At 46.5% G+C, this 16,488-nt stretch overlaps 1 protein-coding gene across 1 annotated transcript in view; it reads left to right on the forward strand.

Annotated features, from left to right (window-relative positions):
* Nucleotides 1-16,488, forward strand: part of EGLN1 (egl-9 family hypoxia inducible factor 1) — a 237,319-nt gene that overhangs the window by 110,616 nt on the left and 110,215 nt on the right. The window contains exon 3 of the mRNA XM_078648740.1: nt 12,933-13,069. Within this exon, the coding sequence (XP_078504866.1) occupies nt 12,933-13,069 (137 nt within the window). The remainder of the gene's footprint in view (nt 1-12,932; nt 13,070-16,488) is intronic.

A 16,488-nucleotide genomic window follows, 5' to 3' on the forward strand; every position in this document is an offset into this window, starting at 1 on the left:
TGAAGGCTGCTCTCCACAGCTACCCCTAGGTTAGCTTTCTATAAGGTTGACTTTATAACCTACCATCAATAAGGTTCGATTGGACTGGTGCAAGGTGCCCACTAGAACTAGTGGACATCATATACCAGGCCAACTTCTCACAAGGGACAGTCCTAAATGATGTGGCACAAGTCTACAGCAGGTGATGGAATTTTACGCAGTCTGAGAATGCTGCTTGGTATAGGCAACTAACTTTCTGTGGTGTAAGATTTGCCCTATGCAATATATAATTGTTTGGATAAATAGGAAAATTGTGTTACTGGAGTTTTATCAAGGGTACTCTAAGCCTGTGCCATTGCTTGTTGAATGCGAACGGCCTTCTCAGATTCCCCTTGGCAGCTGAAAGGATATGAAAACATGTTTTCTGATCTCCCTATAAGTCCAGGTCAGAAGTCTTTGGCCTAGCCTCATTGTGTGCACTGTTTGCAGCAGTGCATAGGTGCGGGGTACGTTCAGGGTTTCACCCAACCGCCGCTAGGGGGACCCTCTACTCCTCCCATATTGCAGGAATTGGTCTTGTGGAAAATTAACGTGTTATGCAATGTGGGTAATTCCATGTGCATCCCATCCTGGTGTAGATCTCCCAGAGTGTGAAGACTGGCCCTCCTCCACAGTGCCATTTCTTTAGCGGTTAGATGACCCCAAATGGGGATCGCTGAAAGAAAAACGGATAGGTGTTGCCCATTTAGAAAGAGCCTGTTTTAATAGGGCGATGGTATTTGTTAACACTTGGACCTTCTCACCTACTCTCACCCTGGGGAATAGAAGCAAGAACAGTGCGCTGGCCGTGCTAGTCAAATACCCATTTTCTTGTAGGTGGGCAACTGGAGCAGGGCTGCTAAGTAGTATGCATAGAATTCGGTAGCCCTTTCCATCCTCCTATAACCAATGGCAACCAGTGAGATCCAGAATGCCAACTGAGATCTCAAGGATGCCCCAGCCCATACCAAATTACCATCCAGAAGGTCGGAATGGGCAGGATAGATATTAATGCCCAGGTAACAGAATGTAATAGGGGCCCATTGTATGCTTTGGACTCTAAGTCGGATCTCTTATTGGGGTGTATCGCGTACCATAGGGAAAAGGTGAGACTATATGGTTGACGTTCAGGCCCCAAATATTGCGGAAGTCTGATGGCACTATTGGGATTAGGGTGAAGTCGGTTGCCCCATCCTGGAGATGCACCAGCATATCATGCGCGTAGATCGAGACTGCATGCGTGGTGCCCGCAAGAGGTAGTCCCCAAGCAAAGCATCTCCGTCGCAGTTTCATTGCCAAAGGTGCCATGGCAAACGCAAACAGCTAAGAGACAAGGGGAAGCCCTGCCTTGTGCCCCTGGCTATAGTATATGCGGCCGAGACATGCTTGCCCGTCCTTACTCAAGCTGCGGGAGCCCCATACAGGAGCCTAATACATTTCAGCAGCTGTTGGGGTACCCCAAACCACCTATGGTTTTTAAATATAAGGCCACTTAAGGGTATTGAAGGCTTGGTCGAGGGAGAAATACGCCAGCCTTGGGCATTCGCTTGGGGCTTTAGCCAATGTTTGATAGAATCTCCTTATATTCAATTACTTATTTCTCTCCAAATACTTACTATGGATCAGAGCTGGTAGAGACGAGAGAAGTCAGTCTGACCAGATTTTGCGGCGGATTTTATAATCCATATTCAGCACTGAGGTGGGGCGATAAGTGAAGATTTATTCTGAAGTGATCTCGGGCTTCAGAAGCAAGGTTACAATGGCTTTTTTTAGTCATGCCAGGGAGGGGGGAGCAAGCCTCTAATGCTGCCCCATACATTTACTGTATTTTGCCCCTCAGCAGCTGTCTGACTGCTTCCCGTATTTCATGCTCCAATATCAGAGCCAATAGGCCTTCAAGCAGATTCCTAGGCATGTTACAAGTCGGCCCAAAAGGCATCAATGGCTGCGTTGTCTACAGGGCTTTGATCAGAGTAGGTCACCTTGTAGTATTGTTGAAATGCCCTATTGATTTTGGCTTACTTGTTGACCTCTTGGCCTCCCATATTTCATAGCGAGAGGATGGGGGAGCGTTTTTGCAGGAGCCTAATTAGCAGTTTCTCGTTTAAGGGCCAGGAGAGAGGTCTCCAATTATTTAAAGTTCAGCATGAAGTGCACTGCGGGCTCTTATTGAGACTGCCCCCACCCTGATGACCACCTTGAAAGCCTCCCGTTCCACTAGGGGGGAAAAGCAGTGCCCTCATTATCCTGGAAATAGTCAATGGCAAAATTGATTTAAAGTATCTTTGATAACTGGGCTCTGAAGCCACAGTGTGGAGTTTGCAGTAGGGGACTGGAGTCGGTCCCTGCCCCCCAGTGGCATCCCACTTCGAGAAGGCTGTTTTCAGAGAGGAGTTTTCCCTAAGTATGTAGTGTGGTACACCTCTACCTGTCCAAAGACAGAGCCTGATAGGTAATCCAGCCTGACATGCAACCCGTTGGGGAAGGGGGGCGGGGGGGGGGAGGGCGCATCGGCTCATGGTGACTGGAGAAATGCACACATATTCAGTGAAGGGGACTGGGGACATAGCAATCTTTTAAGGTGGGTTGGAGTTTGTAGCGGGTTACTGAGTGACCCCTGAACCGATATAGCCCCACTTGTGTGCACTTTGACACGTGAGCAGCCCCATGGCCTGGTTTGGAAAGTAAAGTTTGGGATGTGGACCCAGTACAGGTGTTTGTCTGCTGTTTGCATTGTCACATTGGGCATGGTACAAAGGGTAGAGCTCATGTCTGTTCCGGATAGGTCTCCACTGGTTCCTCCTAAGAGGATTTTATCTGGATCACAGCTGTTGTGGTGACTACTGATCAACTATTTTCGCTGATCGGCTGTTGGATTTTGGTTCTTGATGAGCCTTACTTTCCTTTCTCCTCACACAGTTGTCCGCTGTCGCTCTGCACCTTCCTGGGGCATTGTCTGGGCCTATGTGAAACTGATCCACCCAGGTCCAGGCGTCCTCCGGCAAGATAAAGGTCACTTGCTTTGCTATAACTTTTAACTTTGCTAGGAAGAGAGGAGTATATGTCAGGCTCAGTTCTCAACCATGTTTCTTAAATGACAAAAAGGAGGCGGTCTGGTGTGGAACTGCCAGTGTGAAGTCCGGGAAGATCATTATTGCCTCACCATGAGCCCCCCACGTGGGCAGCTCAGAGGATGAGGTCTGGATTGCTGAAGTTATAGACATGTGCCTCCAGAGACGAGAGGGGCTCTGGCTAGCACCAGATACACCCTCTGCTGGAGCCTTTCTTTCAATGAAAATGTTGGCTTTGAGGCCCTCGGTTTTTTCAGCCAGGCCAACTATTTGGAGATTGTAGCGTTGCGTCCCCCCTTTCAGAATCTTTAGCTATGTTCTCCAGAAGCCTTACAGGCTCCAATGTAGTTTGAAACTCTGTTGACCACTCCTGTGGAGAGGTGTGGTGCAGCGGCCAGGGCAGCTGACTTCGGAGCACAGGGTTCACGGTTTGATCCCCGGCTCCGGCGGCAGCTCAGCTCAGCACCCCGGGACTCTAGGCAATAGCTCACTTAATTTCCACGCTGGCCCCAGCGCCTGGAGACCTGTAAGGGTGAGTAGTTTGCGCTTTACAAATACGGATTTACATTTACATTTCGTGCATGGAATGTTAATCAATCCCATATTGCTCCCACCTAGCTTTGTAGTCCCCTCTAAATCTCTCAATTCGAGGGCCGAAAAGCTATTTGAGAGCTCAATTGATGGATGAACTTCTACGTGCTCCTCCTGCGGGTTAGACAGAGAGGCCTCCGACAGGGGCTCTAACGCAGTACCGATAGTGCCAGTAATACAGGTAGTTTCAATAGTAGTTCCAATAATGGTGTTAATAGGATTACATGAGACACCCTGGACTGAGGCCTCTTTCAGGTGTGGAATAGCGAGGGGAGTCACGGACATTTCTGCACCGGGACCAGTGGTAGGAGGCAGAGAGGTAGTCAAGTCCAAAACCTCCTTCGTAGCCATATAGCTTTTCGGCCCTCGAATTGAGAGATTTAGACATGGAAAATCTGCCCGGTGCGTCTGGTAAATCTGATATCCGTATAGAGAAGGGGGCTAGGTCAAAGGTGACTATGATTCAACGTCTCGGAGTATGCCCCGAGCCTCTGAGGGACTTTGATCATTTGAGGGACTTTGAGGCCCATGACACGTCTGAAAACTCCCTTGAGGCATCTTCTCTGCCCCCACCCACAACTCGTACCTCTACCCCTGGATCATTGGCTGATATATTGCTGAGTATACGTGATGATATTGGAAAGAGATTTGACGATATAGATAGGAGATTCTCTACATCAGAAGCAAATCAGGAGGCGATCCGAGCCTCCTGTGACCTTTTGTCACAAAAAGTAGAGGCGGTCTCAAAGAGAACGGATGTGCCTGAAACCGAGGTGCCAAAAATTAAGGATAGTATAAAATCCACCTCCATTACGGTTAAGAAGTTGACTCCGCAAAATCAAGACCTATATGATGAAATAGAGCGATTGGAGAACCACTCTAGAAAAAATAATCTAAAATTATTGAATGTTCCAGAAGATATTGAGGGGAGCGATATAAAGAGTTTTGTGTTGTCCCTCCTCCGGACATTATTTTCACCTGCTGAGGAAGAGATGGATCTAAAAATCGATATACAAAGAGTCCATCGCTACCCCTATAGAAGAACTCATGGGAGAGAACGCCCGAGGAAAATACTAGTACATTTTCTGACGTATTCCCTTAAAGAGAAAATCCTGTCCCTTGCATTAAAGTCCGGCCAATTGAAAAGCAATCTGACTCCCACCCCATTCACGTTTTCTATTCGGTCGGATGTATCACATAGGACTGCCACACGACAGTGGGAACTGGGCAAAAGGATGGCTATTTTGAATCAGCTGGGGGCCAAAACCCAACTTAGATTCCCTGCCTCTCTTCGCATTATGTGGGATAACTACATGTACAATATGCGTCATCTGGAAGAGGTGGATTCTCTTATAGATAAGATCAAAAAGGGTGGAGGAAAGGGAGCTGGGGGAGGAGGAGGAGTAGGAGGAGACCAGGGTAGGGGGGGGGTGGGGTAGTAGTCAGCAAAGAGTGAATTATAAGCTGATCCGGTACTGAGGTAAAAACCTTTGATACAGAGTAATTGAGTGTAAAATTTAAAAAAAGAAATAATTTAACTTAAATTGACGCCGACATTACATTGTTATATTGTAAAGCATCACTTTCTTTAAATAGCCGCACATTGAGGGGGGCTCCACCAAAGGGCGTATGCCCAAGAAGGAGGGAGGGTTCCCCAGGGGGGTAGAGGATTAGAGGGGTCAGTTGGGGTGGGTGCGGCACGGGTGGGGTTGCAGTGGGAAAAAAATATTTAAAAAAGTCTCCTCAAACGGTTATGCTAGCGATAAGCATGTTAGCTTGGAGTATAGATGTAAGCAGGGAAGCCTATTACTATAGACAAAATGGCTGAAGAAAAGCTAAAGTTCTTATCGTGGAATGTTAATGGGTTGCGGTGCAGTAGAAGACAGCGCCTGATCATGAAGTATCTTGAACAGTCTACTGCCCAGATACTCCTTATTCAGGAAACCCACCTAAGCTATGTAGAAACCAAAGAAGTCTTTGGTAGATATAAATGGATAGAGCATACCCTCTGCTCCCAAAATACGACACATAACAAGGGGGTTGCAGTACTAATAAGGAAGGCAGTCATAAATACTATCAAAAGTTTATTAACTGACGCCTCCCGTAGGTGGATCTTGGTGCAGGCATATCTGGGGAGTAATGAGATCGCCATGGTATCCTATTATGGTCCAAATATAGACGACCCTGGTTGTCTTCTTAAAGTTCAGGCCACACTAACAGAAGTCACAACCTCAATCCATAACAGGGGGCGATTTCAACGTTCTTTTAGACCCCGTCAGGGACAGGTCGAATCATAGTAAATATGTTGCTGCACCGCGCACTCTGAGAACAATGATTAATATGATTAATATGATCCACGATCTTGGCCTGGTGGACTTGTGGGAAGCTAAGGTGGGAACAGGATTAAGGTTCACCTATTTTAGTAAGAAACACGGTCATTCCTCTAGATTAGACTACATTTTAACGGACGCAGTAGGAGCAGAAAACATAGAGGACATTCTTGTTCAGCCATCTATTCATCCGGACCATGCACTCATAACTTTTACATATCTAGGTAGTAAAGCTAAGTCTCCCACCCGATGGACGTTAAACAGAGGTATATTGGCAGACCCAGAGTTAATCATTAACATTAAGGAATCAACAACCAAATTCTTTCTAAATAATGTAGGGTCTACAACCCCTGATGTGGTATGGGAGGCATTTAAGGCCTATATTCGAGGGGAATTTCATAGCTTCATTTCCTTTAAAAAAAAAAAGAATAGGCTAGAGTTTCATAAAATGGAATTAGAGATATCCAGATTAGAGAACGTAAGGCTCCAATGTCCACCTGAGATCCTCCCTTCTATCCTAAAAGATCTAGAACAAATCCGCTCAGATTATAGAGCTAAGCTGGAGGTAAAAGTGAAAGCCAAATGGAATATTCACAGAATGGAGCATTATGAATTTGGGGAGAGAGCAAGTGCTACACTAGCCTGGAAGTTAAAAGCTGACAGGGTTAAAAACAATGTTAATAGATTAATAATAGATGAAGTAGGCACAACATCATGCAAACATGAAGATATGCAACGATGCCTGGTTAATCTGTTCTCGGATCTATATAAAGAAGAGGTAGCTCCTGACATTGATAGCATTCAAACATGGCTTTATAATAAAGATCTGCCGAGATTGACCAATGACAGTCAAGAACTACTTGAAAGACCTATAACAGAGGAAGAGATTAAACAGCATATTGCCAAGATTAAAAACAACAAGGCAACGGGGACGGACGCACTTCCAGGGGAAGTCTAGAAAACTCTTGACGATGTTATTATATCTAGACTCCTAGAATTATTTAATTATATTTACATAGAGGGGGGAAGGTACCCCCATCTTGGAAGGAAGCAACAATTGTTCTTATACTGAAACCCGGTAAGAGCCCACTGAAGGCAGACTTCTATAGGCCAATCTCCCTGCTAAACGCAGACTATAAGATCTTTACTAGTGTTTTGGCAGGGAGATTGGTCAAGGTGATACCACAGGTGATAGGGGATGAGCAGAAGGGGTTTATTCCGGGTAGGTTTATACAGGACCAGATATTACAACTGATTGGCTGTATAGATCTCGCGGTAGCAAGGGCAGAACCGCTTGCAGTGGCAGCGTATGACGCCGCTAAAGCGTTCGACCGCGTTAGCTGGACTTTCCTCTGGGAAACCCTTAGGGTTATGGGATTTGGCCCTCTGCTTATACGTTCACTAGTAAAATGCTATGACAGCGCATCTGCTACTATCCTCCTAAACGGAAAATTAACTCCTAGGTTCGAAATAAGGAGAGGCACCCGACAGGGGTGCCCCATCACACCCTTATTATTTCACATTTACATAGAGCCATTGGCGCAAATGCTCAGGTTAGATCCCCAAATAACCTTTTCGGATTAAAGACCTAAATATCAAATTCGCCCTTTATGCGGACGATCTGCTAGTCTATACTAGTAACCCTATCGAGGTCTTCCCAAAGGTTGAGCACTCTTTAAGTGAGTTCGGAAGATTTTCTGGCTACTTAGTGAATACTCTTAAGACAGCGATAATGTGCTGGGGAGTTGAAGGTTGGGAAAGTCAAGGGAGATCTGGATTTAAATACTTGGGAATTAGTATAGAGCAAGAATTGTTGAACATCCCCTCGACTAACTTAAGTAGAGTAATAAAGTAAATTGACCATCTTTTCCTTAGATGGAGAAATATCCAACTCGCATTATATGGCAGAATAAATATAGTTAAGATGGTAATCTTACCCAAGCTAACATACCTTTTTAGCGCCATTCCCCTTGAATTTTCCTCTAAGCTTATTGGGAAAATTCAGAGTAAGATATGTAGTTTTATATGGGCCAATAAGAACTCCAGATTATCCTGGAAAAAGCTGAAGAGGAGACTTCTTAAGGGGGGGCTAGCACTACCTGACACCTTCTGTTATTGTCTTTCTTTTCAGTTCAAAAATATTCGCAGTCTTTTGTCCCGTCCTAACGATAATAATTGGGGGAGGATCTTGAAGGCAATGGCGACAAATGAGGGGGGCGGTGATGGTTTCTTGTACAAGTTTGGGGCTATAAGGTTCTTCAAGAAAGTCTGCCTAAAGGTAATTCGGGCGGCACTTAACTCATGGCAGAATCTGAAAACCAGGTGGGGTATAAAATATTATTCGGATTTCGTCCCAATCTGGGGCTCTCCGGGGCTTCCTGACTGCTTGAAGGATAGCTTGGCAGTGCCAATAGAACTCGCAGGCATAAATACATGGTCCGAATTAATCTCAGTAGATGGGGTTTTACCTTGGGAGGTCTTGAAAGCAAGGATTGGAGACTCCTTTTCACAATTTAAATTTTTGCAGCTACGCTCGTGGTATATTGCAGAAAAGAACAATATTGGCGGAAATTGGGAAATAGAGCTTAAGCTCCAAAACCCCATCCCCCTTAAAAAGGAAGTCGGGATATGGTACAGAAGCCTGCTAGATAGAGAAGATATTGAGCTCCCCCCTCCCCATCTGGTTTGGAGAACATCAATTTTAGAAACTAGAGCTGCAGAGTTTTATCTTCCATCTATCTCTAACCTATATAAGTTTGTAAAATCAGCTTCTTTGAAGAAAAAACATTTTTTTACTATTAATAGGATTTATTATACCCCTTATAAAGTAGCTAAGTTTGTTAGTGATCCAACCCCTAGGTGCCCTAAATGTGGCATGCTCAAGGCAGATGATCTGCACATGTTTTATGATTGTTCCCAATTAAAAGGGTATTGGCAGAATGTAGAGCTGGCATTAACGGGTATATTAGGCTACAAAGTTAAGTTAGATCCTGCATTGGTCATGTTTGGCTTAAATTCTTCACTGGAAAATTGCGTATCTAAAGCACAGATTGGCCTCTTTTCAAATTTGATTCTATTGGCCCGTAGGGAACTATGTATATTATGGAAAGACCCAGCTGCTCCACTGTATCAGAAGTGGCTCCGGGCCGCTTTCGCGATGGCACGGCTTGACCGTACAGAAGGCAACGTTTGGGCGCCCTTAGTGTGCTGGGGGAAGGCACTAAGGCTCGTTTAAGATCGTCCAAGGATTACACCAAGCCTCATACAAAGAAGCAGGCCTGGCGGCCCGTAGCGTATGCAGGAACATGGACCCAGGGCACCTAGGATAAAAGGGGTCTAATGTTACGATGGCAGACGCTTACGGTGGCATGAGGACAATCAAAAAAAAGCATTGTAGTCCCCTCACCAGCTGCTGCCATAAACACACTGCAAATCCATTCTACTGATTTGCCAGACCCCCAAGGAGGAGAATGTAGGAAATCCCGGGGCAGCACATGTAGCAACCTGTCTGTCAAGCTCGGAGCAGTCGTCAAATACAGGCAGTTGTGTTGAGAGCGGGCAACAGGGTGGCTCTCCAGTCTGGGGAAAAATGTTGCAGTTTGGCTGTTCCATGATGTTTTGCCACTGACCTGACTGACTCCAGGGGGAAGAAGGTGTCCCCTGGGCAGCACGAGCAGTCGCAGCAAAATACTGGTCTATCCTGTGGGGCCAGTTATGTAGAAGGGCTCCCCAGAAGCCTAGACTCCGCCTCGCTCCAAACTGTGGACGGCCATCCACCAGCGTGCGCTTGTTCCTCCTGATAGATGCAGGATGTTGAGGGGAGTCGCACTGACCGATTTGTGCTCCAGGTCCGCATCTGGCTCCTCCAGCCTAGGGTTGCAACATCCAGCAAGCCTCTATTTGTTGGGTGTGGAGGGGGGTACCTGAGCCCTGAATCCAACAGGCCTTATCCAGAGCAAGGAATGGTGGATGAAGCGGGCTGGGCCTTTGGCAGACCAATCAATCAAACATTTGTAGGGTGCACTAATCACCTGTGAGGGTCTCCAGGCACGAGGGGGGGGCGGGTGCCGCTACTGCTCGAACAGCCAGGCCTTGAGATGTCCCCTGAAGGTCAGCAGGTCCTTGGTCTGTCTCAGATGGGTGGGGAGGGTGTTCCATGTCTTGGCGGCGAGGTAGGAAAAAGATCTGCTGCCGGTGGTTGTCCTGTGGGTCCGTGGGATGGTGGCGAGGGCGAGAACGGCGGACCACAGCTGGTGGTTCGGGGTAAAGAAGGGCAGTCATTTGTTGAGGTCTGCTGGACCGGCGTTGTGGAGTGCTTTGTGAGTGTGGTTGAGGAGCTTGAAGGTGATCGATCCTCTTGTTGACTGGGAGCCAGTGCAGGTCTCTCAGGTGGGCTGTGATGTGGGTGTGGCGGGGGATGTCGAGGATGAGGTGTGTGGAGGCGTTCTGTATGCTTTCTAGTCTTTTCTGGAGTTTGGCTGTGGTTTCTGTGTAGAGGACGTTGCTGTAGTCCAGTCTGCTGCTGACGAGGGCCTGGGTGATCATCCTTCTGGTTTCGGTGGGGATCCATCTGTAGATCTTGCGAAGCATGCGGCGGGTGTTGAAGCAGGAGGGGGAGACGGTGTTGACTTGCTGGGTCATGGAGAGCGAGGAGTCCAAGATGAACCCCAGGTTGTGCGCGTGGTCTTTTTGTGTCTGTGTGGCTCCCAGAGCGTCCGGCCACCAAGAGTCATCCCAGGCGGAGTGGGTGCAGCCGAGGATGAGGACCTCCTTCTTGTCTGAGTTAAGTTTCAGGCAACTGTTCTTCATCCAGTCGGCGATGGCTTCATTCCTTCGTGGAAGTTGGTTTTGGCGGTGGCGGGGTCCTTGGTGAGTGAGAAGATCAGCTGTGTCGTCGGCAAAGGTGACGATGTTGAGGTTGTGTGAACAGACTATGTTGGCGAGCTGTGCCATGTAGACGTTGAAAAGGGTTGGGCTGAGGGATGATCCTTGGGGCACGCCGCAGGTGAGCTTGGTAGCTTCGGATCGTATAGGGGGAGGCGGACCCTCTGGGATCTGTTGGCGAGGTGATCCAGTCCAGGGCTTTGTCGCGGATCACTGCGTCATGGAGGCGTGTACGTGGGGTGTGGTGGCAGACTGCGTCGAAGGCAGCCGAGAGGTCCAGGAGGATGAGGGCAGTGGTCTCGCCATTGTCCAGCAGGGTACTGATGTAATCGGTTGCAGCGATGAGGGCGGTTTCGATGCTGTGATTGCTGCAGAGGGTTCCCAGCGCCTCCCAGACCCAAGATCAACCCTCTCCTCTGAAATCTCTAGATAGGGCGATGACGTTTACTTCTGGCTCCCGGGCTCCGGCCTAGCGCGCTACAGGCTGACCCCGGCTTCTGTCCGTGAATCTCCACCAACGCTGCTGTGCCAGTTTTCGGTCTCGAGGACGGACCATAACTGCTCAACTACCAACTCCCCAGAGGAGTGAGGAGGGGATGTCGCTACAGATGGGGTCGGATATTCTAGACTGACACGGTAGCTCACTCAAAAATGTCTGACATGCTGGCCGGCTAGCCACACCCCACACTTTTGTGATGTATTTTGACCTTCCTTCACTGTCTTCTGGAATTTTTTTAGATGAATCTGTTACCAATTTCAGTTGCTTTCCAAGGACAACTTCAGTGGCTGTTTAAAACTGAAATCTGAAATGTGAGCATTACCTCTTCGAAAGTTTGTTTGGCTACACCATCTGCTCCCACAGATTGACCTTCAGCACTCTCATTTTTAACTTCTGCTTGTGCAGTCCCACCAAACATGTGTACTGATTTATAGCCAGATATTTTATGTACACTAATAATACCCAGTTAAGCCAGAGCTGTATGAATGATCCATTAAGCAATTGAAAGCATATCTAGCCTTTCTGCCACTCAGTGGTGGATATCTGTTCTAAAAACGGAATCCTCTAAAGTCTGCAATATTTTGTGACCACAAGAGTGACAACTTTGAGGGACAAGTCTTTGACTCAAACTAATGGAGAAAAGCAGAACACTGTTTAAAGATCTTGGCCATCCTTGTTAATACATATTCTTCCTTTGTAATTTTTCCTCTGCATCGTCCCTCAAATTAGAGCCCTTTGGACCATGTGCTAAGAAACCCACATGAAGGTCCTTCATCACAAACCTGTATGCACACAAACACACAGATGTACATGTAGTGAAACTACCAATACTGATTAGCAGCGTCATTGTTAACTCATTCCTAGTGGGCTAAAGGATAGGAGGCATTGTGTTGCTGGGCTGCTAGACACATGTCATTTGATTGCCTTAACTGCCCAAAAGCATTCTGCCAGAACCTGAGGGAAAAGGTTAGGGGAAGCTAGAAGACAGATATTGGCTAATTGAGCAATTATACCCTGATCCCTTTATGTCCCCTCTACCCTTCATTTGACGGTGGCTAGGTAAGTTTACGTTGACATCTAGTGAGGGGACGGTCCTTGGTGCGCTTATGCAACTGAGGTGTGTGCCTTCAGCACCCTCAGTGTAGACAAAACTGTTTTGCCCATCTTACATTTGAGTGTCCTTGTGAATGGAGGAGTTACAGCTGTACACTGACACATCCAAATGTGAATTGTGGATGGAAGAGCCATGAACAAAGATCCTGAAGTGAACTCTGTATCAGTCATATTCCTGTACCACTCTCGAGTGAAGGGACTGGTGGGACTCTAGGAATGGTTTAGGTACAGTGGGCACTGTGTTTTGATAGGTTTATTTTGGATGAACTCTGTATAACATTAAAGAAGCAGTCTCTGTAGGCCTCTTGTACATACCTGAACACCACTTGATTAAACTTGAGGGGCCTCTTCTCCACCTAATGAATTTATGCTGCATAGGTTTGCTTTTATTTATTGTATTTATTGAAGCACTTTTTTTTGTTGTAGGTTAATGGAGGTATTTTGAGAATCTTTCCCGAAGGCAAGTCACAATTTGCAGACATTGAACCCAAATTTGATAGACTGCTGTTTTTCTGGTCTGACCGACGCAACCCTCATGAAGTTCAGCCAGCATTTGCAACAAGGTATGATTTAACAGTTACGTGGTACAACATGTTTGCTTAAGAAGAGTGCAACAGATGAGAAAATGTTGATTATGTCCCATTTGCACACCGTGTTCTATTAATGGTGTCTAACTGGAAGAGCATTGTAGACACATTGTATAGCTGCATGTATTTCCTTTTTCAAGACAATTATACACTTGGCCAATAAATGCAAACTTATGAAATAATTTTCAAATCTCCATAAAGTATAAACACTAAATCTAAAGTCTCCTATCATTCCAATGTACAGCTTTCTAGTACTCAGTAACGGGTCACAGTTTGCTTGTCACCACTAAGCTTCAACATATTGAGAGGTCTTTGCTGTAGGGAAGTCCATAACTTAAGTCTTATACCTAGCAAATATCGTGGCTGTCAGTAAACCATGGGACTAGTGCCGTAAAACTTTCTCTTCACTTAGATAAAGCAACTTTGTGGAAACCAAGAGTTTCCTTGCCAAAATTGCACTGGGAACCATAGAAGACACCCAAAGTCTTTCAGTATATAATCTTTTTAATCAAAAATATGAACTGAAGCGTATACGTTTTCGCTACATTTCTGAAAGAAGGCTTAAGATAGAATTTACACCCACCCCACAAACACCAAAACCAAAGGAGTTGAAAGAAACCCGAAGAGCAAATGTTACCAACTTCTGGGAATCCCAGGAGAAAAAAAACACTCAACCAGGCTTTCTCCTGCCAAGCTACAGGAATTTGGTGTTGTCTACCTTTTATATCAAAATCAAAAGTAAGTTGTTAAGCTTCAGGAAAGATGTCAAAACCTATATCTTTGTAGTCCACTTTTATGGCTGAAGGGTTCTTCCCACTTCTTTGGTGCTTACTAAAATATCTATTCCAGTTCAAGCTGGAGTGTTGGTATTTGAGCAAGTTCACAACTGATTTGCATATGGCTGGGTCCAGTCTCAGGTGGCATGGTCTTCAAAAGTACGAATGGGTTGGAGTGCTACCTCGAGTAATAGTCAGTGGTTAGACCTAATACAAGCAACCCTAAGTGGCCTAGGCATACCCAAACGTAGGCCCCTTTCTCACTGTGCCACTGCAACCAAGCAACACCCAACTGTAGAGCTCCAATCGTAGGTGAAACTGGTTTCTGGTTGCTTATGTTCTGGTTCAGAGAGGACCTGGCTCCGCAGGTTTTATTTTTTTTATAACTTTATTTAGCATTTCCATATATCCTTGCACATTTACCAGTCAGCATGAACAGTTACTGAATTACAAAGAAAAACATAAGTTACAGTCTAGGCAGGCGGGCAGTGCGTCACATACAATCACTGCAGGACAATTAAAGGAGCAGACCAGAGAGACTTACATATTTTACCTGCACCACCTACACAGGTTGAATACCGCGACTAAGTGTATTGAGGAGTGTACCCATGTCGCCAAATTCATCATCCCTGTCTTGCCTGGGGGACCTGGAAACCTTTCAAAGTGTCGTGTTAAGGATGGGTGACTGAAATGTTAACGTGAACTACCCCACCCATGTAGGGACTATGCCTTTTTCCACCTGAGTGGCGGAGTCTACGCGCTGACTGCTCAAGTAGTCCCGAAATTGAACCCATACGTCTTTTGGTCTAGACGATGGAGGGGTAGTGGCAGCGTACAACTCACTTTGCAAGGAGCATATAGCTAGGCTATTCAGCCAACACTTCACCAATGGTGCACGTCCCCGTCCCCCCCGTCCCTCCCCCGCGCCCAATGAATGGCAATCTCCCTTTTAGCAAGCAACAGGGCGATGGCGACAAACCTGCGAATTTTGGGAGGGAACTGTGCTACATACCCTAGTAGGGCAATTTCAGACAACTGTGCCATTGGGACCTGCACCAGGCTACTTATAGTGTTATGAATTTGAACCCAGAATGCATGGATACTCGGGCAGGACCATGCCAGATGGGCAAAATCAGAGTTGGGGGCATTGCATTTGGGACAGTGATGGGACCTAGACGGTTCAATTCTGTGAATTCTAGCGGGGGTGATGTATATTCTGCGCAAACATTTGAAATGCATTAGTTTGTGGCGGCTATTGATGGACATTTCTGGTGACTGAGCAGCAGTACGACCATTGCTCATCAGTGATTTGGGTGCCAATGTCCGCCTCCCATGCAATGCGAAGTCCATCGTCGTTTACTGGGACAATCGCCGCACATGCCTTGTAAAGTTTGGAAATCAAGTGTATACCTGGCTCGCTTTCTATTACCGAAGTCAGCGGAGTGAATGACGGAGGCTCAAGTGGAAAGTCAGGGGCCACAGTGCGCAACATAGAGCGCAATCTCATCAAAATAAAATTGTCCATGAACGTAGTGTCTGGGAATCTAGCCAAGTCTGCAGGGTCAAATATGTGGCCATCTGGAAATAAGTCTCCCAATTTAACGATGCCGAATTTCGCACAAATGCGTTGTACAAGAGATTCGCCTGTAACAGGAAGCCATTTTGAATTCGGAAGTGGGAGTGCAGAGGAATAGAGAACAGGGGTGCGGGTGAGACGCCACAATTTCTCCCATGCCCAACAGGTTGTGGATGCCATCTGGATGTCTCTAGGAAAACCTGTAGGTAAGATCGATGCTAATGAATCCGGTAGGACCAGATCCGCCTCTGGGCGTAAATAAGGGATTCGGGCGTCTGGGTGATACAAAAAACTGACGGATACAAGTACCTACGAGTTACATTTGAGAATGGAGGGTCGTTTAAGTCCCAGATGGAGGAAGCGAGAAGAAAGGGTCTGTTAATGGCGCTAACAATGAAAAACCTCGCTAACAAACTGACGGGCCGATCTTGACCCCACTACTAAAGGTAGCTCAGCCAAATTACTTCCCTCAATTGCATACGGCAGCGAAGCTATGCGGGGCAGAGATGCAAAGGAACTGGACAACATACAGGTCAAAGCCCACAGACAAATGTTCTGCCTTCCGAACTACACTTCTCCAGCACAAATAAGGCTGGAGTTTGGGCTCCCACGACAAGACCTTGCAAGGCATGGGGTTTACATCATCTGCTGGTTTAAGATTAAAAGCGCCCCCACTCACACACGCTTAATCATCTGCGGTGGCATGATTTACAGCACAGGGAGAACTCCCAAGCCAGAGACTATCTCCAGTCAGCCTTGGAACACACCAAACTCAAGGGGCTATGGGATGCCCAAATTGGCTATCATAACTTCAAAAAACTGGTCTGGAAGGCTATTAAACAAATCACATTGGTGGAAGACAAGGCAACCTTTTCAAATTGAGCTCATGCATGGATGACCCTTAACACATATAAAGCATTTGCTCCCCAAACATACTTCCACCAGGGGTACCCCAAGGCAACAAAAATGAGTTTTATGAGGCACAGATTGGGAATTTTGCCTTGTGCTCAGCACCTTCCACCATGGCAAAGGCCATCAGCACA

The sequence above is a fragment of the Lissotriton helveticus genome, chromosome 6 (assembly GCF_964261635.1).
Source record: "Lissotriton helveticus chromosome 6, aLisHel1.1, whole genome shotgun sequence".
Classification (NCBI taxonomy): domain Eukaryota; kingdom Metazoa; phylum Chordata; class Amphibia; order Caudata; family Salamandridae; genus Lissotriton; species Lissotriton helveticus.